Source organism: Misgurnus anguillicaudatus, chromosome 10, assembly GCF_027580225.2.
Source record: "Misgurnus anguillicaudatus chromosome 10, ASM2758022v2, whole genome shotgun sequence".
Classification (NCBI taxonomy): domain Eukaryota; kingdom Metazoa; phylum Chordata; class Actinopteri; order Cypriniformes; family Cobitidae; genus Misgurnus; species Misgurnus anguillicaudatus.
Window position 1 is genome coordinate 32406637 of NC_073346.2, and position 27157 is coordinate 32433793.

The 27157-nt window shown below is 37.7% G+C and overlaps 1 protein-coding gene across 6 annotated transcripts in view; it reads left to right on the forward strand.

Annotated features, from left to right (window-relative positions):
- The window catches only part of nek11 (NIMA-related kinase 11), an 83124-nt gene that overhangs the window by 15153 nt on the left and 40814 nt on the right, over positions 1–27157 (forward strand). For 5 of the 6 annotated variants that reach the window (XR_008645757.2, XM_055210933.2, XM_055210932.2 and 2 more), the window contains exons 3-12: positions 1215–1380; positions 9527–9645; positions 9860–9924; positions 11409–11535; positions 14928–15077; positions 15297–15375; positions 17221–17306; positions 19708–19827; positions 22921–23014; positions 23236–23365. Coding sequence is in view for 5 of the 6 variants with exons in the window: in XM_055210933.2 (XP_055066908.2) it covers positions 1215–1380; positions 9527–9645; positions 9860–9924; positions 11409–11535; positions 14928–15077; positions 15297–15375; positions 17221–17306; positions 19708–19827; positions 22921–23014; positions 23236–23365 (1136 nt within the window). In the remaining variant the exon portion in view is untranslated. The remainder of the gene's footprint in view (positions 1–1214; positions 1381–9526; positions 9646–9859; positions 9925–11408; positions 11536–14927; positions 15078–15296; positions 15376–17220; positions 17307–19707; positions 19828–22920; positions 23015–23235; positions 23366–27157) is intronic. The other variant, XM_055210937.2, reaches the window with a different exon arrangement.

Here is a 27157-nt window from a genome sequence, read left to right on the forward strand (position 1 = left end):
CCAATTTGAAATTATTTAAGCTTTGTGACATGGTACATTATCCTGCTGGAAGTAGCCATCAAGAGATGGACATGGTCAGAAACAATGCTCAAGTAGGCCGTGGCATTTAAACGATGCCCAATTGGAACTAAGGGGCCTAAAGTGTGCCAAGAAAACATCCCCCACACCACTACCACCGGCCTGCACAGTGGTAACAAGGCATGATGGATCCATGTTTTCATTCTGTTTACGTCAAGTTCTGACTCTACCCTCTGAATGTCTCAACAGAAATCAAGACTCATCAGACCAGGCAACATTTTTTCAGTCTTCAACTGTTCAATTTTGGAGAGCTTGTGCAAATTGTAGCCTTTTTTCCTATTTGTAGTGGTGATGAGTGGTACCCGGTGGGGTCTTCTGCTGTTGTAGCCCATCTGCCTCAAGGTTGTGCGTGTTGTGGCTTCACAAATGCTTTGCTGCATACCTCTGTTGTAACGAGTGGTTATTTCAGTCAAAGTTGCTCTTCTATCAGCTTGAATCAGTCGGCCCATTGTCCTCTGACCTCTAGCATCAACAATGTTTTTCCCTTTTCACACCATTCTTTGTAATCCCTAGAAATGGTTGTGCATGAAAATTCCAGTAACTGAGCAGATTGTGAAACACCCAGACCGGCCCATCTGGCACCAACAATCATGCCATGCTCAAAATCGCTTAAATCATCTTTCTTTCCCATTCTGACAATCAGTTTGGAGTTCAGGAGATTGTCTTGACCAGGACCACACCCTTAAATGCAATGAAGCAACTGCCATGTGATTGGTTGATTAGATAATTGCATTAATGAGAAATTGAACGAGTGTTTCTAATAATCCTATATTTTAAATATTTAAGCAAAAACTTTAAAATTGCTTTCATGATGATTAATTTGATTCCAACCGTGAAAACTGTGTTCATGTGATTTATTGATTTGCTTACTAAATTAGGGTTCCAAAAATACACATTTTAGTGTTGACATGAAGCAGCAGCTATTCAGTCATATTTGAGCAGATGAATCTGATGGATCAGTGATCATTGAAAACAGATGCAATGTTTTAAGTTTCATATTTTAGAGTGTAAGTAAATCAGGGGGAGATTAAAGTAAAGTTTATTAAATACACATGCATTTAATTAAAATTAGTTAAGTTAAAATGTACTGTGTTTTTAAATGATTTGACTTTCAATTTGTGTGTTTTATTGTGCAGCAAGGTACTGAAAGAGATACCTGTTGGAGATCTGAAACCTAATGAGACGGTCCAGCCCACTCAAGAGGCCCAGCTTCTCTCTCAGCTGACCCATCCTGCCATCCTGAAGTTCCACACAAGCTTTCTGGAGAGAGACGCCTTCTGTATTATCACCGAGTATTGTGAGGTAATCCAGCAGAAACTCCTGATCTCAGTCACCAAAAGTCACAATACTATACTGTAGGTCTGAACCACCCATCAGGTTTTGGTAAACTATGTTGGTCAGTTGTGATCTGTTGCACTCAGCCAAAGATTCAACCTGCTGTAGGTGTTTCTTACGAGATCATGATGTAGTTGCTCTTACTCCTTTTCACTAGCCAGCCTTTCAAACAACTGACACAGACTGTTTTTATTTTCTTTATATTTGTGGAGCTTTCCTGTCATTATAAAGAAATAAGAAACACCTGTAGCTTTTTGACCTCACCTGCCGACCTCATCTTTGCTGCTTCAGTGTCAGTCTTACCATCTTATTCTTTTCCTTTCTTATGTAGGCTACAGGTCAGACTGCTCTCGTGTCATCTCCAGCCGGTGCTTTTTAAAGCTTGCTTAGTAATGATTACATTTTCGCGAACACAGTGGTGTTTTGTTTCCGCAATTACATTCTCTACTCATTTAATGGATGTTCCTGTCAGGAATCACAAAAGAGCTCTGTGTAATGTCTTAATTGTATCTTCTAGATGAAAAAAAGACTCCTATTACCTTTTATCCTTGAGAAAAGCCTTTTCTCTAAGAAGAAAAAAGGCCATACTTCATTTACATGTAGATTTATTCATTAAGCATATGCTTTTATCCAAATGCACATTTTGGCTAAAAAGCCAACAATAAGCAAAGTCTACACAGATAATTTTACGGAACAACAAAAATGGAGATTTTTTAAAAAGTTAAACAGCAGAAAGTTATGGGGTTATTCAAGTAAACGTTTCTTAAAGGTTTTAGTTTTATAACAGATGCCTAGCAATGCTCAGATATGCCCACACTGTAAATAAAATTCTGCATGAAGTTAAAACAACTTTTAATTTATGAAAACAAGTTAAAATTGTTTAACTTAATATGTTAAGTTAAAGGAACAGAAAAATATATGTTGATATGACAAAAATGCTGCATGCTGCAAAAGTGCAAATACATATAGTATTCAATAGGTCTTGTAGGATTTCAATATAAACTCATAGATAGAAACATCCCTGCAAACTCTGTGAAGTCTCCCATGGCACCGTAACCTCTGAGAATAAGAAAACCTTTCTCTGTGTCTGTCTGCATACCTTTTTATCTTGTGTCAAAAGGTTTTTGGTTGAATAGAGATTGCTATAGCAGGTGTGAAGTTACCTTGGTTTTGTATTGGACACCCCTGGAATGCTATTAAGACACACTATTGTCTGTTTTTGTCCAAGCCCATACTTAATTGATGTGTCACACCACATCCGTGTATAATTATTTGTGGTGTGAACAGCATGTGCTGTAATACAAAGCTGTCCAGTAGTTTATATCTGATAAAATGAAAGGAACAAGAGTTACGCAATCTTAACTGTGTGCTCAAAGCTGTTGATAATAATAGACATTTTACATATTAAAAGAAATATGAATGCTGTTTTGTTTACAATCCTCCTGCCACAGCATGTCATGTGTAGATGCTACAATTTATTTCAAAACAAAACAAGAAACCTCAGAATGAGACCTGCAAGAAAGAAAAGGGCATTTTGATGATAATATAACTGTAGGAATATTTGATGCCCAAAGTTATTATTTTTCAGATTTTTTTCAAGTGATTAAACTTAAATTTGTAATAATTTTAATAATTAGGGACTCGTTGTCGAGACTGTCCTAAAAATAACGACTTCAGAGTTCATTTGTGCAGCTTATTACGACAAACAGTTATGTGTTAGGGATAAACGCCCTCTAGTGGCCAGCAGCTTATTACAACCTGTGGTTATGTTTTAAGGTTGTTGCCATATGCGTCAGATTATACGCATTTAATTTTTTGCATCCCCACTCTACCCTAAACCTACAATCTACCGCTTCTCAACAATATTAAACATAACGCTAGTAAAAGTACTGCCACTGGTATTTATTGCATAAATTGACAAATAAGCAGTATAAAATTATAAAAAGCAGTATAAAATTATTTGATATTGTGTTGCAAACCTTGCAAACTGAAGCCATAGGATAATGCAATGTACACAGGCATGCCTCATTCACGACCAATTCCAAGCTAATGTCATGATGCAGTCGGTTACAAGACACACGAGAGCAATGATTTTTACCAGTGTCGGGTTGCTTTTTAAAACATTTGATGAAACTGAAATTTAAAATGAAAATGTAATTTAATTATTTTTTGTAAAGATAAACAACAAAACAAGTTTGCAGTTACATATTAATAAGGTCATAGTTATGTATATACTAAAAACTAAAAAGTGTAACACAAAAATCTATCTGTTGTGTTACTTTTGACCCGCTACTTATGTTCAAAGTAAAATTATGCTGAAGTCGGTTTACATTTGTTCAAAATTCCACCTGATTATTTGCCACAGAAAAAATATATCCTCTTGTAAAAGATTATATTTTAAAATTACGTTACTTTCGCCCCTGCTCTTGCCTAAATCTTGCCCCAAATGTACCTGCAGTTATATCACCCATACAGTATGATTCATGTGTGTCATTGTCAATGAATCAAAGTTTGCACTGATCTAAAGCACCGTAATAAAGCTTGAGATGCACGTGTTTGCTTTTGACTTTGTTTCTATTCTCTTTCATCATTTTGCTTGTTTGCTATTGCATTTCCGGTGGGTTGAGTTGTATTTGACACACACTTGCTGTAATCAAGTAGAGACTCATTGATCTTTGATCTTCTGTATGTAGTGCAGGTGTCTTCTGCCTCTTTCTGTTTCATAAGAATTGTGCGTTGAAAGGTAAACGACCATCAAATTTTCACAGTTTGTGTCTATAAAGTGGCATACTACAGGATTTATTTGTTAGATTAAACAGAATTGTAAAATGCTCAAGCCATATTTCACCTCTAATAGCAAAAAAAATTTGACAATTAAACTTTGTTTTAGGCATTTGAAAGGCATGGGTTGCCCCAAAAATGTAATTCTGTCATCAAAATTTTGGTGTTTGTTGCACTGATTTTAATAATAAAAACAATGTCATCCAGACCAGATGATTTTTGTTACTAAAACAAAAATAATGTTTCTAATCCTGCGTTTACACCAACCACGTTTGAGGCGTCAAAATCGCGTCTACCGCACCTAGTTTGCCACTTGAACAGTTTGAATGCATTCGCGCGTCTAGAGCGAAGTAGACGCACGGAAAAAGCAAGCATTTGACGCGCGCCAGAGGCAAAACCCGCTTTTTGTGGGAGGGGCAAGTGCTATGCGGTTGTCTGTTTGCAAGATGACTGATGTTGATTGTGCATTTATTGAGAGAGTTACCAGTTTGTATTTGGTAACCTTACTATAGGGGGGAAATAAACGGCGCGGGTCGATAAACGTCATGTGACTCAAAAGTGAAATGTGTATTACAACTTACCAGGTTGCCCAATGTCCTCACTGACACTCTTCCAAGCGAGGTCCTTTTTATTCCTGTCTCTATAGATATAAGAACAACTTATAGCTCCGGGTGACTGCTTACAGACAATATCAAGCGTTCCTTCAGGTTGAATGAGTGACTCCGGGTGGGGCTGCTGCCACAGCAGCAGGCAGGCTCCTGATTGGTTAATGCGGTGCGAAATTCCACCAAAGTTCACATGCACAAAAAGCACCATTCGTGTGTACCACGTGTACCGCGGCAGGCTCTCAATTTGCAGCATTTGCGCGAACTAGATGCGTGAATGGGGCGGAATCGCGTCTTCCGCGGCAAACGCCTCATTCGCGCCGCGAGACCTCTAGATGTCTTCACATTGACTTAACATTGAAATCACTAGCGCTTCACGCCTCTACCACGGCTGGTGTAAACGCAGCATTAAAGTAATTAGGAGATATGCTTATTAGTCATGAACTTAAAGGGGCCATGGCATGAAAATCTGACTTTTTCCATGTTTTAGTGCTATAATTGGGTTCCCAGTGCTTCTATAAATCCAGAAAATGTGAAGAAGATCAACCCAGTAACTTAGTTTTGGTAAACCATTCTCGCAAGCATGTGAAAAAATAGGTCTTTGAAATTTGGCTCTCCTTATGATGTCACAAGGAGCTCTTATTATAATAATACCGCCCCTTAATCTGCACTATCCAACCACAGCACTGCCATTCAGTGCAGAGAGAAAGAGAAAATAATTCACAGCACAATTGAGTTTGAATTCCATCAAATCACCATCATTGTGATGTTTGCACTTCATCAGCTCATTTGCATTTTAAAGGTCACACCCAAAATGGCACATTTTTGCACACACCTACAAAGTGGCAATTTTAACATGTTATAATAAATTATCTGGTATTTTGAGCTAAAACTTCACATATGTGCTCTGGGGACACCAAAGATTTATTTGTCATCTTAAAACATTATTGTGACATGCATGCCCCGTTTAATGTCACAATGCAAAAACTTTTAATTATTCTCTAGCGAATGCCAGATTAAAAAAACAGACATGCAGAGCTTGCCTTTAGTCTAAGATTGATAGTCTGTGACTGTATTCTAGGCAGTCTTTAAAATCGTAATTGATGCAAATAGGATGCTGACAGTGTATGCTTACTCACTGTCAGGCATACCACCACGCAATTATTGGTTGAAATGGTGTCTTTGATATTGTCATGCAGACATATTACATTAGAAATAAATGACAAATTTCCTCTGTAGTACAAGATGACTCACTGCATACTGTATCTAAATGACCTCCCACTTCTTTTGGATAAATTACTTCATACTGAAAGACTTGAGCCGTAGACTCACAGATACCAGAAGTAAGTGTTTCTTCACTTCTGCTGGCTCTGACTTTTTGTTAGATGCAGCTGTGGGTGTGAATCATAAGGGTATGAGAAGCCTCTGTTACGCTTCAACCCTTAGCCCCTTTATGAACACACACATTTTTGTCATTGCCCAAGGAGCATTTTACCCCTGAGAGATGTTACAGTAGCTGCTGAACTCTTTTTCTTGCACTTTAGCTGTGATCACTCGATGCCAGTAATCTTATCTCCTTCTGACCAGCTGGACCAGTGTAGCTCCATCATTTCGATACTCCAGTTGAATAGTTTAAGCGCACTGTGTACTACATACTGTAATACATATTACGTATAACCCCACAGTTATACTCATTTGTCACACACAAGTATATGTTGTAGTGACAGGAAAGTCATTTGATTTCATTTGACGCCCCAGGTTCAGACACATACAAGTTTAATTTAGAGAGATTTTGATAAATGAAAACATTCGCATCTGGAGCGAGTGAATTGAAGATGCAACTAGCCTACAGGGAGGCTTTTATTACTTCTGTTTATGCACTGATGCTTATTCTAGTATTCTTGCTGTAATTAAACATTGGCATTCGTGGAGAGCATTGGCAAAAACATTCAAGAAGGCGTTTTGAGTAATGATGGTCATAACCATACATAAATATGTTAGGGTGCTACTAATCGGCCATTAAGCATCCCAGATACACCCATTACTTGAGTCCATCCATGCTCAGGCGAGTGTTGAGTTTTCGAAAAGTTGAGAGAAATATGGCAGTGTATGAAAGGGCCTTGCCAAAGACACTTTAAATGAACTGGTAACCCTAAAGACACCCTCACGGGGTGCTCATCCGATTCTTTAGACTTTCTGTCATTGCTTTAATGATATAAGACTTTCTTAATGGAACTCTGTCTCTGAGACATTGACAAATGCCTGTTGTTATTGAAATGAAGGGTGCTGAGTTCAGCTCTGCGTTTGCATAGAGCTGCGCATCAGTCGTCTCATTTAGGTGATTGATTAATCCTCTGTTCGCACATTGAAAAAATGGGGGGGGGGGGTCCCTAAATACTGTATGCTGCATGTTTATATCATTCAACAATAAAAGCCATTGTTATCCATTAAACCCAGGGTTATTAACTGTAGGGTTAATGGTATGGTGTCCATGGACTGCATAATTCAAAATGCATGGCTTCATGCATCTCTCTCTCTCTCTCTCTCTCTCTCTCTCTCTCTGTCTCTCTCTCTCTCTCTCTTTACTTTTAAATATGGTGCAATTAATTCTGAACATAGCACAGGATGTAAATAAAGGTAGGTGAGAATCTAGGTCAACACTTGACCTAGAAAAATTTAATGACTGTTAATGTTAGTAACAGAATACTGTGGTGTAAAGAAGTATTTTTATATTAGGGGTCTACCCACGGGTCCTTGAAATCCTTGAAAGTTTGTGAATCTGGGGAAAGAAGGCCCTGGAAAGTGTATATATATATATATCTATATATCTATATATCTATATATCTATATATCTATATATATCTATATATATATATATATATATATATATATCTATATATATATATATATATATATATATATATATATATCTATATCTATATATCTATATATCTATATATCTATATATCTATATCTATATCTATATCTATATCTATATCTATATCTATCTATCTATCTATCTATCTATCTATCTATCTATCTATCTATCTATCTATCTATCTATCTATCTATCTATCTATCTATCTATCTATCTATCTATCTATCTATCTATCTATCTATCTATCTATCTATCGTCATTGAAAGTTCTTCAATCTATTTTATTCAATAAGTTTTCTGAAAAAAAAATCATATTATTTCCTGTGTAGTGTAGGTTAATGTCATAAAAATTCTAGACTTTTTAAGCACATGTGCTAAACTGTTCATTTTAAATGCTTATATCTGCTGTATGCAAAGTTGATTCATACCAAAATGCTTTTTTTGCATAGTTGTGTTTGACACATGAAAACGTCTCGGGTTACGTATGTAACTGTTGTTTCCTGAGAAGGGAACGAGACGCTGCGTCTACCTTGCCATACTTCCTGCGTCCCTTAAAGCCGTCTTTAGCAATATTTCAGATAGTGATATACTTCCTGACTCCCGCGTCACCCTGTCTTTGTCGTTAAGCCTCACCATTGGTTGAATTTGATATACACATTCAGACGCACTTACCCCTGGAGGTGTCCCCAAAGTGTCACCACAGTGACGCAGCGCGAGTTCCCTCAAAAGGAACAATGTATCTTAAAAGGTAACACGATGTAACCTTGCTCTCACTTGAAATGTGTCCCCACATTTAGTCCTTGAATTTGAGGGTGTTGGACCTGGAAAGTCCTTGAAAGGTCTTTAAATTTGAAGTTAACTAAGTTGTGAACCCTGGGTCTAAGAGAATAGATCATACTGTAGGCTCAGTAAGGGTTAACAACCCCTGGGTTAAAGTGATGGTTCATCTAATAATAATAATTCAGTAAAATTGCTAGGGGTGGGGGTCGAGGGAAGCTATTCCTTTAATTATGGAAAAAATAGTTTGCTTTGACTTTATCGGATCATTAGTTGGAATCTGGTGAATGTTGTGTTTAGTCTCTTTTCTCTTTCTATTTTCATGCTCAGTACTGGACTCACAGGGGACTGCGGGCATCGTGACTTGCTTTGCCAATGCAAGTGTAAGGGGGGAAATGCTTTTGTCTGGTGTGTAAATAGATGTGCAAAGATTAATTTTTAGAAAAAAGTAATGCAAAAGAAAATAGAGAGATTTTACATAGAAAAGCAAAAGGGCAATACTGTACTCGGGGATAATATGTATTAATATGTATACCTATTTGAAAACAGGGAGGAATGAGTTAACTAAACACTGCTGGTTATTACTTTTGTGTGCTGTATTTTTGTGCATGCCTCTTATTCAATAACCACCTGGAATCTGGTTTTACCAAGGTGTCAAACCCAGTGTAGTGAGCGAGCTGTGCTTTTGTCACTTTAAAGAGTTGATTCAGGTGGCTGGATCGCAGTGGAGTGATGGATGCATGTCGTCTGCTGCATCCTCCAAAGCTTAGCACTCAAAGTCAGCTTGAACATGTTAAACAATGCAGAATTGCATAATTTTGTTGACACCTTCTTTGCCTGCACCTGATTTGCATAATTCCCTTGGTGAATCAGGCATTTAAACAACACAGAAATCTGCAAATAAACTATGCTTTCAGTTGGCATGAATTTCCCCCAGACTGTGTATTTTGTCAAATTTGTGTAGCTAGTGTAAGCAGGGTCCCGGCGCTTCATGCCAAATAGATTTTCAATGCTTTTGTGCCTTTTTCTCATTCCTTCTCTCTCTCTCCGTTTGATTTCTTTTCATTCCTCAGGATAGAGATTTGGACTGTAAGTTGGAAGAGTTAAAACACACTGGCAGAACCTTATCTGAGCCTCAGGTCTGTGAATGGTTCTGTCAAATGCTGCTGGGAGTACATTACATACATCAGAGGTGAGTTGAGAACACAGCCCCTCTTTTTTACGCATGAATTATTCATAACTGACCTATTTTCTGTTTTTACTTTGAAAATGATTTGTTTCAAGTCTGTTTTGTAGCTCGATCTCCTACAAAGGTTTGCGCTTTATAACGCAACAGGATCGCATGTAAATCATTGCTTTCCCTCTAATTCATTGTCTATTGATTCTTGTTTGCCCTTGTTAATCAGGAGAATACTTCATAGAGACCTGAAGGCCAAAAATATATTTCTAAAGAAGAACATTGTTAAGATAGGTAAGATCTGCTTTGGCACCCCAAGGGATGCTTGATGTTTGTTTGATGTTCCGGAAATGTGTCAGAAGGGACTTTAAAAGAAACCAAAAGTTTAAACACTTGAAGTACAGTGAAACAGTTCCTGTTTGATGATAGCTGGAAAGACAAAAGATCATAACCTGGTTAAAAAAATAGTCTAATCAACTGACAGTTAAACGAAAGGAAGACTCGAGAGACAAACATTTCCTTTCTATTTATTAAAATGAGTTAATTTGTGACCCTGGACTACAAAAACAGTCATAAGTAGCACAGGTATATGTGTAGCAGCAATAGCTAAAAATGCATGTATGTGTCTTTTTTTTTGCAAAAAATCATTATGATATTAAAGGGACACAGAAAATATACTCATTTTCTAGCTTTCCTAGAGTTTAACACTTGATTTTTACAGTTTTGGAATCCATTCACCAATCTCCGGGTCTGGCGGTATCACTTTTAGCATAGCTTAGCATAATCCATTGAATCTGATTAGACCATAACCAAAGAGTTTCGATGTTTTTCCTATTTAAAACTTGACTCTTCTGTAGGTACACCGTGTACAAAGACCGACAGAAAATTAAATGTTGCGATTTTTTTACGCCGATATGGCTAGGAACTTTACTGTCATTCTGGTGTAATAATCAAGAACTTTGCTGCCATAACATGGCTGCAGGAGGAGCAATGATATTAAGCAATGCCTGAAAATAGTCCCCTGCCATTGAAAGTTAAGGGGACTACTTTCAGGCACTGCGTAATATCTTTGCCCCTGCTGCATCCATGGTACGACAGCAAAGTTAAAAATATCAAAACTCTTTGGTTATTTTTGAGGGCGATGCTAATGGTCTAATCAGATTCAATGGATTATGTTAAGCTATGCTAAAAGTTGTACCGCCAGACCCGGAGTTCGGCTTTTCTTAATATTTTTTGCACCCATAGATTTCAAATTTTCAAATCATTTTATCTCGGCCAAATATTATCTTATCCTAACAGACCATAAATCAATGGAAAGTTTGATTATTCAGCTTTCCAATGATGTATATATCTCAATTTGAAAAAACTGACCCGTATGACTGGTTTTGTGGTCCTGGGTCACATTTATAGATCTTTACATATCTTGTAATACTATAACATACATTTGTAAACTAATTTAAATGTAATGATATTGTGTATTTTTAATACAGAAGACTTACTTGAATGTAAATGTGTGCATTATTGTTGTATGCTTGTTGGTTTGCACCTTAAGGGCAAGTCACATTGACAGCGATTAAATCTTAGGAGGTCGTTGAGTCTCTGCGCTGTTGGATGCAGATGCAAATCGCTGTCAGTGTGAAAACTCCTAAAATAGCAGGGCTTGCTTGGAGCTAATTCCCAGAATCATTGAAGTTGATTTTGCACATCAACCTTTTAATCTGTACCTCAGGTTCACATGTGTTTGTGCTGATGTAAGTTTTATTTAATTCTTTTCATAGGTGACTTTGGCGTTTCCTGTCTGCTGATGGGGTCATGTGACCTGGCGACTACCTTCACAGGTACACCATACTACATGAGCCCTGAAGCCCTCAGCCACAAAGGATACAACTCCAAATCAGACATCTGGTATGAATAATGTTATGGTCATCATTATTTGTGACCCAGTCTGTGAACACCCAACTAAAGTCATTTTTGGGGGAATTTACTGTTTTCTACATAAAATCATCCTTCATAATGTAAAGAACATTCTGTGAAAAATAACCTTGATTTCTTTAATATTGACTGAGTAAGGGCATGTCAAAAATTAAAATCATAATAAAATTAAAGGTTGAAATCAAACTTTGATGGTCATTATCTCATTTATTATTTCATAGTTTAAATAAAGATAATATATTCAGCATTTAAAATATTCTGTGTCTCTACTCTAGAATCGTTTTTTTCCACAAGCATTTCAACCAACCAAATTATTCACAACTTTTTAATCTTCACAACTTTTAATCTTCATTTTCCGTAATGCAGAAGTAATGATGTATTGCATGTAATTGCTGTAAAACTGTAATCTTTGAAAATGTGTGAGCTCCTACCATCCGTAGAAAATCATACGATTTGGAAATCAAAACCTAAAAATTACTGCACGTTGCAATTAGACACAATTGACGACACAGTTGAAAAATGGCAAGTCTGATTAACAGAACTTCATGATGATATCTCTGCCTGATTATTGAGGAGTGAGAGGAGTTTATGTGCTATGTGTTTGTGTGGTAAGGGTGGAACATCATTTCATGACATGAAATGTTCTCAAGAAAGCAGTAAGGTGGTGAAAAGCCCTTCAGATCCTCACTGGAGGCCTTTAACACCTTTCTCTCCTCTCCCTACATATCCGCTCTCAACTAGATTGTACTGTATTTTACAGTATGTGCTGAGAGCCATTGAAAGAGAGAGAGGGAGTATAAAGGAAGGGAAAAAAGGAAAATGCAATCTACCAAAGAATCTAATTATTACAGAGCATATTTGCAAAGCAGGAAAACGGAGGAAGACCGATAATTAAAGCTGGAGAAGAGAGAAAATCTCATTTAGGGCATAGCCACGTGCACTAGCTGCTAAATTTGTCAGCTATGCATTTCCTCACACATTCACTTCTGTGAGTATGTGACACCGAAGCTGAAGGTCTCTGTCCAGACTCGTAATGCATCATATTGAGATTTTGACTCTTCACTCCACATACAGTACTGTGCAAATGTCTTATGCCACCATGACACAATTAGATTAGTTGTTTTTGCAATGTGATAGTGATCATAATTGTTTCTCAGTCTTTTTACTTCATTCTGCTCAAAAACGCTCAAGATGTGTTTAAGAGAGGTCACACTAAACACCGACAATGCATAAAAAAGACATTTAGTCCTGAAAATTTAATTTTAAATTTTTTTGTACATATTTTCTGTATTTTCTGTTTTTATCTTAATAAAATAGATTGAAAAATAAATATGGATGGACATTAAAACTTCTAAAACAACAAGTCTGGTGGTGGTGGCCTTAGACTTTTGCACAGTACTGTATATGTAATATACTTTTATTGTCCCTAGTAGGGAAATTTGGAGTAGACTCAAACCAACATTCCAACATCACCTGGCACACCTAAAAATATATAAAAAAAGATATAAAAATACTATACATACGACGTACACATCCAATAAAAAATTACAAGGGAAGGTCACTGCTCCAAATTTAGGAACCTCAGAGATAACAGCACAAACAAGTTTTTAATTTGGTTTAAAATGAGCTTGTAAGAGCACAAGCAGAAGATTTGGGAAGTTCACTGTGCTGTTTAATTGGAAAAAAATCAGGATCGGAAAAACTGTAGGAATCCAAATTTTAACAACATGTATCTCTTTAACATAACTGGACATAAAGGTGCTGTGTGTAAATTTAAGGAGGATCTTGTAAGAGAAATGCATTATAATATACATAACCATATTATCAGTGGTTTATAAAGACCTTACATAATGAACCGTATTGTTTTTATTACCTTATGCTGCGTTCACACCAGCCGCGGTAGAGGCGTCAATGGCGAGTGACTTCAAAGTTAAGTCAATGTGAAGACGCGTTGACGCATGTCTGTAGGTCTCGCGGCGCGAAAGAAGCGTTTAGCGCGGCGCGGTAGACGCGATTCCGCCTCATTCGCATGTCTAGTTTGCATGAATGTTGTGAATTGAGCGTTGCCACGGGAAACGCACGCGTTGAAAAATCTAAACTTTGGTGGAAAATCGTGTCGTGATAACAAATCAGGAGCTTGCTCTAGTAATGACGTGATTACAGGAAGCGAGTCGAGAGTCGCAGAAGCCCCTCCCATGACGCAAATTTCCACGTGAATGTCTCGATGACTAGAATTTCATGCGCGGCTTTCTTGCGTGAATTAAGCGAGTAAACTCAAAATGTTAAAGCGGCAAACTAGACGCGGTAGACCCATATTTGACGCCTCAAACGCGGCTGGTGTGAACCCACAGTTAGAATGAGCCGTTTTTATCTATGTACACAGCGGATCCTCTTACATTGAAGTCGCCATTTTGCACTCCATGTTTCTACAGTAGCCCTAAATGGACAAACTGCAGAGCGCGCTTCGTCACTACGTTGTCTCATACGATGACGCGTATGTCCTGAGGCGGCTACCGTAGCTTCTCTATGCATTACAAAAGGAGGGGTGAGCTGTGGACTAAAGTCCAATTTATAGTCGTGCGTAAAGTCTACGCTGTAGGTTATCCGTAGCCTCTGCGTAGCCTGACGTGCACCTTACCAAATTTTAAATAGCTTGTCAGTTCTGCGCGGACCTCAAGCGCTGTGATTGGTCCACTAGAACCCCTCCCGTCAGGTAAAAAACTGTGTCATAGGTATTTCCGTTTGGAACGGTGAGAACAAAAATGGGCCAAGTTGAGGATTGATTTAGCTGAAACTGCAACAAAAGTCACTGTTTATTTACTTCCATCACTGCTGGTCTTCTTAAAACATACACAACAAGCTGTTGTTTGTTCTTCATTTGTGGGTTAAACTTACCAAGCTGCTTCTTTATTGACGGTCGCACTGCTACTATGTTTACACACGTGGATACTGCCTGTCAGCGGTCTGCATGTGTGTTTGAACGTAGATGACGACACAGAAGTATATATGAAAACCGATTCGTATCCTACGCCATCGCATCTACACCATAGGACGTATGCACAACCATAATGAGCCCTTTAACCATTGGTTGCATTTACACAGTGCGCCTTTAAACATTTTTATCCAATAAATTCATTTACACTGGGTAAATGCTGAACCCCTGTGATTTTAATTACTAAGTTGTCAGTGAAATTTCAAGTTATGTTCTAAAATATAGTTGGCCCCCTTATAATCAAGCACACATAAACTGAATGATTAATTATTGATCCTGGTAATATTAAAGCTTTTTTTATGATTACTTTGTTTGTATGTAGGCATTAATATCACACAGTTTTGATACAGATTTATTGCTTCATGACCCGCAGGTCTTTGGGTTGTATCCTCTATGAGATGTGCTGTTTGGCACATGCTTTTGAGGCCCAGAACTTCTTGGCTGTGGTGTTGAAGATCGTGGAGGGACCCACTCCATCCCTGCCAGAAACGTACTCAGAACAGCTTAACTCCCTAATGCAGAGGTACCAGAAACAGATGCTGCCCTGCTCCAGGCATGAACTGGCAGGATATATTAGTCCGTCTGTTTGCTGTGGATGAGCAGATAGACATAAATCTGTGGCTTTTTTGATTCAGTTTCCAAGCAGATTATACAAAACCTTGTTTGGAAGCATTCAACTAGAGCTATCAGCATTTCATGAGTTCTTAAACTGGATTCTATATTTCTTTCTTTTTCTCTCTAGCATGTTAGAAAAGGATCCTTCACGCAGGATCTCGGCCGCAAACGCTTTGAAAAGCGGGTTCATAGAAGAGAGCTTAAAGGTGAGGAGATGTTGTTAATCAGATCAGTCGTTCGGGAGGGCATCCGACCAGCTGTTCAGAGTATCTGCTTCAAAGGTTAATAGAAAGGGCCGCAATGTATCAGGAAGACTTTGATGGCCGGCCAAGCTCAATAGGTTTCTAAAAGTCTGTTATGCACACTCATCACATCATCGATTCGCCATCACATTCATCACACCCTGTGCATAACCTTTTCAGATTGTACTGTTAAAATGTCAGTGATTGGCATTGTTACCGCTCGGCGAGTGTATTGATTGTGGCATGCCATATTTGGCTTTATTCCTTGGCATACGTGAATTAGTATGCGGCTGTCAGTTAAACGTTCAGTCCTCAATTGAAGAAAAGTTTAGAACATTTCTGTTCTGAGATTTTAATCTATTATTCTCAAGGTAAAAATTATACATGTATTACCTCCTGTTTTTTGCTAACTCTGGGTTCCTCCTTAAGGGGGTTGCACACTGGGCATGTATTTAAAAATCGAACAAATTATTTTCTATGAATCTACACACACCGGTGGCACATATGTCCATGTCACATATCTCCATGTTGGTAGTTGGTGATTTTTCTTCCCATAAAGAGTTGTAAACCATCCCACTATGAAAATAAATTCATGCATTTTTAGATTTGGTATCTTTATCATGCTGTAAACTTGTAATGACTTTCCACATTGATTTTCTGTAGGTCTTGCTTAATGGGACTTTGTTACTGTACTTATAGGCACAGACACTTTTATCACATGCAGTTATATGGGTTTGTTTACATCCAGAGGCTTTGTAATCTGTGCTGCATTTGGAAGGTTGTGATTCCCTAAACCCTGTCTAAAAGCTCCTGGTGGGATGTGTCTTCTACTGGTTATTACACCATCACCATTTCAGAAACATGTAATCAGAGAGAGCGAACACAATGCTTTCTAAAGCTTTTATTGTTGTTGTGTACAGTTTCCATGGCTTTTTCTGCCTGTGTAATTTTCACTTTACAAATGGCTTGTATTGTTATACAGTAGCCAAGTTGGTACAGCATTGCATAGCAGCACAAGAGGCATAGGTTTGATCCCAGGGAACACACATAAAATGTATACTTACAGTGCATTCAAAGTTTACACTGTAATATGCATAAATGTAAAGTTAATAGAGTCATGTCGGATTTCTCCTGATGGAAAGGATTAGTCTTTGTCACATCGTTATGCACAATAGAGAAAACAGAGCCCTGTTTGATTGTGGTGACCAATATATTAAAGGGACACTATACTTTTTTTTTTAAATATACTAATTTTCCCCTAGAGTTAATCATTTGGTTTTTGCCGTTTTGAAGTGCATTCGGCTGATCTCTGGGTCTGGCGCTACCACTTTTGGCGTGGCTTGGCACGGTCCATTGAGTCTGATTGGACCATTGGCATCATGCTTAAAAAAATAACCAAAGAGTTTCAGTATTTTTACTATTTAAAAATTGACTCTTCTGTAGTTACATCGTGTACTAAGACCTACAGAAAATTAAAAGTTACCATAAGAAATGTTGTTTATGACTATGCAGCACTGGTTGTTGTGCAAGATAAAGAATGGCCACGAGAAAACAAGACATTAAAATTAAGTTAAAACATTGTATTATCTGTACAATAATAACTATATTGTGTTAAATTAATCTTCTTTAATGGAAACAATAAGAATTGTATATCATGTATGCATAACATTACATTTACAAGTTTCTGCTTAGTCAGCCAAATGTTTGCTTCACAGATTTACGTATATTAGCCTACATATATATGTTTTACAAGGCCCCGGACAACTGCAATAATAATTTTCTTGGCTTTTTGTGTTTTTCTCATCTCAGACCATGAAACACAAATTCTCTAGCCTGACACTGCAAGAGGGTTTGACGGGGGAAGAGAAAGATGCATCAGAGATCCTGAGAGCTCTGTAAGTATATCTATAAAGTCAGCTGAAGTCATTAGATTAGAGATGTGTGACACTATGGTATAGACCAGTGGTCACCAACCCTGTTCCTGGAGATCTACCCTCTGCCTACACTAGATCCAACCCTGCTTCAGCACACCTGCCACCAATTTTTGGATAGCCATGAAATGCATGATTGGCAGGTTCAGGTGTGTTTGATGAGGGTTGGAGGTGAACTCTGCAGGAAAGTAGGGCTGTTTTGCAATTCCAAGAATGCAAAGAACAGACTTGCGTTCTCGTGAAGATTGGTCTTGCCAGGCGACCTTGGAAGAGTGAACTGAAAAGGTGACGAGAACACAGAACGCACTTGTGAGAATTGAGAAATGTGCGATCTTCCTGTTGGTCACCTGACCTCTCCAGATTTCAGCGCGCAAGTCTGCACTCGATCCATCCTCGATATCAAGAACACATCCGGGTATTTTCATGCGTCCTCTGTAGTTACGTTCTTGAGAATTGGAATTGAACTTCACCGGTTAATGATGATGTAGAGCGAGAACACAAGGACGCAAGATCGCTGAAGAACGCATATTTAGAAACAGCCTAGATCTCCAGGAACAGGGTTGGTGATCACTGGTATAGACAGTTTTATGGGAACACACGCACGTTTTCGCGGTTACGCTCCTGGCCCGAAGTTAATTTCCGATTTGTGTTTGGTCTGGCTAGTGGCTAATTTAAGCTCTGGAACAAATCAAAGATATAAATGTTTTCTAAATCGACGCTATATGAAAATAGGTTTGGCTGCCAGGCATAAATTCAGTCTGTAGCTAACAGTAGGGGAGAAAGAAACGTGGGACGAAAGTTACAAATTGATTTTCATAGAGCCCTGACTACATTTGCATTCCAAACTATGACAGCATGTTTAGCACGCAACCCTTGACAGAGCCGTTAGGGTTAGGTTATTTCGTCACCGTTTTGCAAGTGTAGGTCCAGAAAGCTGTTTTCGCCCATGATAAGTAAATTCCTAAAACGGTCATTTTTTTTCTTATAACACGTTGTGTTTCTGGTTTCATGTGTTACAGTACTGATCAATCTACAGGTTATTTAGTGCTCTAACACATCCTGAAGTTTGCCTTCTCTGAGTTTTTCAAAATTAAAGTAAATCGGGTTTAAATGTCCGGAGTTCCTGTCGGGATGAAAGTAACTCTTTTTACTTTTGTCCCACTGCTAAACTGTTGCATTATGTTGAAAATGTTTTAATTTTATTTTTTTAATTTAATTTAATTTAATTTAATTTAATTTTATTTTATTTTATTTTATTTTATTTTATTTTATTTTATTTTATTTTATTTTATTTTATTTTATTTTATTTTATTTTATTTTATTTTATTTTATTTTATTTTATTTTATTTTATTTTATTTTATTTTATTATTTTTTTATTTTATTTTATTTTAACCATTTATTTATTTTATTGACCACAGCAAAAATATTTCTCTGTCTAAAACATTATCTTTTAAAATTAAGTTTTTCTGAAAAATTTTACTTTTACCCCTGCATATAGTACAGTATTACGTTAATCAAGTGATAGTTTATGAGCAGACCTAAATTAATTCACTTAACACTTTCCATTCTCATTACACATTTTAGCAGTCAGAGCGCATGTCAATCACGTGTTAGTAGTAATGACAGAGTTAAAATGTATGCAATGTTAAAGCTGACAGTGCACAGTAAGATCTCATCTAGCATCCTATTGTACATTATTATATTCTTTCTCTTTGTTTTTCCATTAAACATAGAGCTAAGCTTAACTTGAGACTTTATGCGGCGTGGATTTGTACTGGGCAGTCTGAGAAAATTTTTTGCTCATTAACTGTTTCAAATGTTCTTCTGGTATGTGTGGTATATAAAGATTGCACACAAAGTATCTGAAGCTGTCTAGGACAAGTTCTCATGAATAATCTAATGATATACTATTGTTCGTCTTTGGATTGTACTATATTCCTTTTGTTGAATAAAATCATTATTTCAAATGAAATACCCTTATACCATTACAATTATGTATGTATTATAAGTAGTGTCAGTCAAACTAATAAGGAAGATCATGAAATAACAAAAATGGATGTATTGAAATTATGTAGTGACCAGAAATCCTTTTAAATTAAAACTTATATTTTAGCTCTTTAATATCCCTCCCTTTTTATACTGTAGCGCTTTACACTTCATGAGGTGCATTATGAGCTGTTTTTAAACTAGTTTGAAGTAGTTACCATGCATGCTGAGTGTTTACTGGCTGTTTTTTCCGCTATCTGCTCTGACTCATCCATTTAAATACATAAATGGGAATTTTATTTTTAATCACGTCATTGCTGGCCACACAAGTGCTTTTCAAGCAATGCATTAATCTTTCTGGTCACTTGAACCCCACAGGCAGAAGAAGCAACACCTGCAGACACTGCGGGAAAGATCAGACGTGCAGAAAATGAGCCCGAGAGAACGCATGCGACTGCGCAAACTCCAAGCAGCAGATGAGAAAGGAAAAAAACTGAAGTGAGTGACGTTTAGAACATCGACCGTGTCCGACTGAGTGTAAACCGAATGTGACTCGGTGTTAATTTTCCATCATAAGCTGTCAAGACTTTCTTCATAGTGAAGGATTTTTAGCATATTTATTTTTTGTATAATACTGTATGTGATGTTCTGATGAATGAATTTTAATGAATGGAGACGTAAGCTTTAAAGTGTTTTTAAACTGGATTAACCAATTGTCGAAAAAGATCAGACTCCGTTAAACAATTTGTTCAAGAATCAGACATTTCAGCCTCCCCCATGAACTCTCATGACTGTAATGAGGAGAGCTTTCAAAATGTAAGTTTTTTTAACTCAGTTTTGGTGTGTTCATTACACAGGGCTTTCAAACGTATCATACTTTTAGGGCCTTATTTTAACAATCTAAGCGCGTGGTCTAAAGCTGTGGTTCTCAACTCCAGCCCTCGGGACCCACTGCTCTGCATATTGTGCATGTCTCCCTTATTTAACACACCTGATTCAGATCATCAGCTCGTTAGGATAGATTCCATGAACTGAACTGAGTGTGTCAGATATGAGAGACATCCAAAATGTGCAGAGCAGTGGGTCCCAAGGACTGGTTGGGGGGATCCTGGTCCTGGAGGGCCACTGTCCTGCAGAGTTTAGTTTCAACCCTAATTAAACACACCTGAAAAATCAAAGTCAAGGGCTGCGTCCGAAAACTCTAAATTGCTGCCTTCTGAGGCAGCTTTCCAAGGCAGGAAGGCATCAAGGCATGTCCGAATTCAATGTTTGGTTTACTTCCTGTCTCCTGAGATACCTATGCGTGGACGTACATCGAGAATGTGATTGGTCGAGCAAAAATAAAATGGCGGCCAAGGACGCGACTGGACCACACATTTTGTGTAAATAAAGGTAGATTTTCACTTTTTACACCTTTTAATTGCATTTCTAGCGAGAAATTGGTATTGTAGTTTTCAAATATGTGATTAGTTATCACAAAGGTGCTCTCTGTTTAAATTTCAAACACGCTGCCTTTGAAGTGTGTCCGAAAGTCTTTCTCTGAGCTGCCTTCATGCCTCTGAAGTCATTTCCTCATGAGGCAGCGAGGCAACAAGTCACTGCCTTGAGTTTTCGGATGCAGCGACGATTACTTGGAAATTAAATGCAGGTGTGTTTGATTAGGGTTGGAACTAAACTTTGCAGAACAGTGGCCCTCCAAGACCAGGATTCCCCACTCCTGGTCTAAAGCATGTCCGAATCCAAATTTGCTAATTAATGGCGAAAAAATGGTTTGTGCGCCTAGCGCACAGTCTGAAAGGGTTGTTTCTATTCTCGTAATGAGTAATGGGTGTGTTTTGGGCGTAACGTGCAATAAACCAATGACAGTCTCATCTCCCATCCTTTTAAAAACCAGTAGTTGCGCTCATGCCATGCTGATTCCGATATTTAGATGCCGGAATTTGTAAACTGAAAAACTAAGCGGAGGAAGAAGACCATTAGTTTATTAAAAATTATATTTTTTTTGTATTGAAATTGTTATTTTTTGTATTAAAACCTTTGGTTCTCTTTAAAAGTCATATTCTTTAAGTTATAGAAGTAAAATTAGCAAGAAAAGGTTTGTACTCAAAAAATACTTTATAACAAACAGGAGATAAAGAATTACAATCGTGTGGAGAGCCGAAACGTTTCACCACTGAAACGCCAAGAGTGTTTTAAAAAGCATTACTTATAAATGCAGTATTTGCATTTGTTTAAAGCAAAACATTCAATTACTTACCAGGCTACAGGTGAAAGAGCTCCTTACGCCTTCTAAAGTCTCATAATCGGTCCTCATTTATGTCCAAGAGACTTAATAATAATCTTTTTCATTTTAATCTTTTAATCTTTTATATGTAAAAATGTATATTACTAACGCGCTCTTTAAATAACAAAAACAATATTGCGCCATTGACTTTAGACTTTAGACCAGGTTTTAGTTTGTCAATGGCGTAGTCTATTTTAGTTGCCTCAAAAGAGCAACGCGCCAACATGCGCCTGAACACACCTTGAATTCATACCAGAATGCCCGTTGCGCAAATGCATTTACTATTTAAACAACTTCTCGCTAAATGAAAACTGCGATGGGCTGAAACTAGCAAAAAACACTTAGCGCATTGTGCTGGGTGTATGATAGGGTCATTAATGTTTTTATGTACTTTTTTTAAAACTTTCATTGTACTTATCAAATAATATAATATAAAGGGATTTTCCAATACTGCATATTTATAAAATGGTTAGTTCCAATCCTTGATTCTGATTGGTCAATAGGTGTGCTTTATTCATGATAAAACACTGCTATGACCGCTTCACCCAACGGTTCTATTTAATATCACTGCGCCCTTAGCAACACCCTTAGCAACACATAAACATATAATGAGACAAAAGCCGTTTCTCAATATGCGTTCTTGTCTGTACTTTCGTTCTTGTGGACTTGTGAAACGTCATCAGTCGCGGCCCAAGTACTGTTCCAATTCAAAGTTCGCATCAAGCCCAAGTTCACATAAAATCCCCGGATGTGTTCTTGATCCGCCCATTTTATCGAGGATGCATCAGAGGAGACTTGTGTGGACTTATGACAACGAAGTTTCCCATAATGCATTTCGCGTCAGGAGTTCGTTCTTCCGAGTCTGAACTTGCAAGTTCGAACTACGAAGGACACAAGTCCGAGTTTGGCGTACTTGGTATTGAGAAACCGCTAAAGTCTGAGAGCAGTTTGTTGTTTTTATTTGAGCTTCCATGTTGTTGTTTGCATTCAGGGACTATTTTTTCTAGCGGAAGGAATGCTTTTATTGATTTAACTTCATGAAAGTTGCACTAATTTTTTTTACTTTAATATTGTGTGGTAACCGTTTTATAAAAGCAATAAGGTACTCGAGGCAAGTGCTGCACCGTGAATAAGCAACGGCCGAAGGGGTTGCAGGCACTCCGCTTCGCTTCGTGCCTAACAACGCCCTTCAGCCGTTACCCATTCACGACACAGCACAGCCTCTCGTACCTTATTGCTTAAGTATATACTGTTTGAATACACACAGTACTGTTGGAATTGATCAAACAGGTCTTGTTTCACCATAGGCAAATTGTGGAGGAAAAGTATCAAGAAAATCGCCTTCGCATGCAAGAATACAAGTCCAAAAATTTCCAGAGGGTCAGTGTGGACATTTTAGAGGTATGCTGATAGCTTTCTTTTATTTCCCATAAAGCATAAACTAACAGTGCACTACCGTTATCATATTCATTATACAGTATACCACAGCTACCGTACAGTATGTTCAGTTTCTGTTACTGTTTTCAATTTGTATTTTTTTAAGTAATAAGGCAATACAATATACTCAGTCTCCGCATAAATAAAAAAATAATTTTTGCATTTTTTCACATCTTTCTAAAAAGGTGAAAACAGAGGGCACAGTTAGCCAAACTGAAACCATTCGGAGTGGGTCACCAAATGAAAACTCTGAGCTAATGGGAAATCTTTCAGAGCTCCCTGATATGATAAGCATATCTGATGTGAAAGATCATGGTGAGTTCAGATGCGTGTTTTTTAGACTGGCTTATGACATGTTCTATATACCAAACTGTGATGCCAAAGGTTGACAGTGTGAATTACTAACCAGGGGTTAAGTACAAACAATCTAATAAAAATATGATAATTACACTAAACCACAATTAAAAACTATTCATGCATTTGACAGATGCTTTTAGACAATGTATTGTCTGTTTACATGATCAGGTATAAGAACAGTTATCTATGGCAAATCTCACGTTTGAGGACCATCAGAGGAAGGCATTCATATTTTATTGTTATTAAAGTTATTTCTAGACTTTATTTATCAATCACCCATCCTGCAGAGAACCTGCATTAAAGACACCAAAAACGTTTTAACTCATTGATTAATTAAACTTTAAGTGTGAATTAGTTTAAACTGAACTCCCCTGATACTTTTTTATTATTTTTAAAGTCTGTCATGAACTGTGTATCTGATGAAACTCTATCTTATCTCTTTCAAATCAAAAAGTTTAAGTTTCCTTTAGAAGTGATTTTCTCTTCTTCTACATCTTCATTAAAATTCATTGTGTGCTTGGCGCTCCACTGCTTCTTTCTCCATGGTTTAACAAACAACAGATCCCAGAACAGAGCAGGGTACCATGAGTATTACTTCACTGTCACACACACACACACACACACACACACACACACAGACATGCAGATACATTTAAAATAGAGTAAAGAAACAGCGTTTCAATTTGAAATTCAAATTATTCCTGGAAATTTTAATGATGTTCCACCACGCAAATATATTGAAGCAAAATATGCTTGCTTTTTCAAAGAAGAGAAAGAAATTGACATTTTAGTTTCATTCTTGAACATAACTGTGTCGCCTGTGTGCGTACACAACCACCCAGTACTGATAAAAAAAATCTGCCCGCTCCTTTTATAAAAATCTCCATAAAACCTCAGCTGTCTCATGTAACAAACTGTTGGCTTTTTCGAAGCAAACTGATGTCATTATTCGCAGGCCCCACCCACAACTGTCCAAATACCTTAGTTAGGTCATATGATACACTCACCTAAAGGATTATTAGGAACACTTGTTCAATTTCTCATTAATGCAATTTTCTAATCAACCAATCACATGACAGTTGCTTCAATGCATTTAGGGGTGTCCTGGTCAAGACAATCTCCTAAACTCCAAACTGAATGTCAGAATGGGAAAGAAAGGTGATTTAAGCAATTGTGAGCGTGGCATGGTTGTTGGAGTATTCAAAATCTGCTCAGTTACTGGGATTTTTACGCACAACCATTTCTAGGGTTTACAAAGAATGGCGTGAAAAGGGAAAACATCCAGTATGTGGCAGTCCTGTGGGCGAAAATTCCTTGTTGATGCTAGAGGTCAGAGGAGAATGGGCCGACTGATTCAAGGTGATAGAAGAGCAACTTTGACTGAAATAACCACTCGTTACAACCGAGGTATGCAGCAAAGCATTTGTGAAGCCACAACACACACAACCTTGAGGTGGATGGGCTACAACAGCAGAAGACGCCACCGGGTACCACTCATCTCCACTACAATTAGGAAAAAGAGGCTACAATTTGCACAAGCTCACCAAAAATTGGACAGTTGAAAACTGGAAAAATGTTGCCTGGTCTGATGAGTCTCGATTTCTGTTGAGACATTCAGATGGTAGAGTTAGAATTTGGCGTAAATAGAATGAGAACATGGATCCATCATGCCTTGTTACCACTGTGCAGGCTGGTGGTCTTATGGTGTGGGGGATGCTTTCTTGGCACACTTTTGGCCCCTTAGTGCCAATTGGGCATCGTTTAAATTCCACAGCCTTTCTAAGCACTGTTTCTGACCATGTCCATCCTTTTATGACCACCATGTACCCATCCTCTGATGGCTACTTCCAGCAGGATAATGCACCACAAAGCTTGAATCCTTCAAATTGCTTTCTTGAACATGACAATGTGTTCACTGTACTAAAATGGCCCCCACAGTCACCAGATCTCAACCCAATAGAGCATCTTTGAGGTGTGGTGGATTGGGAGCTTCGTGCCCTGGATGTGCACCCCACAAATCTCAATTAACTGCAAGATGCTATCCTATCAATATGGGCCAACATTTCTAAAGAATGCTTTCAGCACCTTGTTGAATCAATGCCATGTAGAATTAAGGCAGTTCTGAAGGCGAAAGGGGGTCAAACACAGTATTAGTATGGGGTTCCTAATAATCCTTTTGGTGAGTGTATATCTAGGCCTATTTTGAATCATCTTCACATAATTCATGATCCAGTATGTTTCCAGTATAGACAACAGCAATCGAGGAGGGAAGCAGCAGCTTATTTGCATTTAAAGAGACACACACAAAACCAGGACTTGTTCCTGCACACCCCAAAATGGGCCTATTCAACATGGTATAATAAATGATCTAGTGGGTATTTGGACCTGAAACTTCACAGGTACATTCTGGGCACACATTAGACTAATATTACATATTGAAAAATTGCCATATTATGTAACCATTAAGTAAATGTTTACATGAAGGATAACCATGTTTTTAATATGTGTAATTATTTTTTGGCTGTCCCATAAATATATGCAGAATCGGATCTGGCCCACCTATTGCTATCTTAGAATGACTCATTCTTTTATTGTCGTCAGTATCACCAAGGGAAAGCTAAGTTATGGACAAACACTTCCTTTTCCCCACTAATCAGTGGTGATAAATGTCATAGATGTGTTTTGAGAAAGTTCTGAAAGGTTATCTTTTGGCTCCTGCCTGTATCTAATCACTTTAGATTCCTCCTTAAATGAGATGTTTAAGATGAGAGGCCCATTTCTGATTTGTTTGATATATTCGTTTTTACGACCCTTTTTTAAAAGCGACTTATATCGGATATCTGCGTTTGCACTAAACACTTGCCTAAACAATTTAAGGTAGCCATACTTTCCCAGAACAGCTTATATTATACTGTATTTATTTCTATAACAAAGATGAAACTGTAGCATTACTCCACTAAGTAGAGCCGTCGTCCTCCATTGCACCACTAAGAATCATGTGAGCACTGGTGGTGTCCACTGGGATTGACGACATCATTTGCTACAACGTCGCTTTTTCAATGACATATGACACGTCTTGACACAGGATGTCCAATCTGTCTGCTTACATTGCAGCCTAATGGTTAGTGAGTCATGCCTGTAACCCGAGAGTTGCTGGTTTGAGTCTCAAGGCCGACAGGTTGCGACAGAGGTGCACATTCAAATTATGGGTTACCAAACATTGGTTACTATGTGACTTTCACTTAACCCTAATAAGTCCCTAGGGGTCAATCTTACCCCCAAGCCACTTTTCTTTTGTTAATAAACATGGTTCCCTTCATCACAGTGGAATAAGATTTTGTGACTTTTCCAGATTAAACTGGGCTTGATTTGGTCATTCTAAAGAGGTGTAAAGAATTATAAAAAGAGGTCCTTTGGGAGTAAAAATGACCCCAATTGAAATGAATGTGAAATGCAAAAAAAATAATTTTTTCCCCTTTTATTTGTCAAAAAAATCAATGCATCCAGAATAAATCTGAAAATTTTAACACAGAAAGGTAGGCCTGGTACTAGAGCCAAACGCAATATAGAAAAGACATTCTCAATCACACACACAAACAGACACACACACACAAACACACAAAGGTATGACTGCCACAGAGAGTATTTTTTACATAATTTGTCAAAAAACAGCCAAAGATGCAAAAAAGATGTAAAATGCTCACACAGGTGTGTGCACGCAAACACACACACACACACACACACACACAC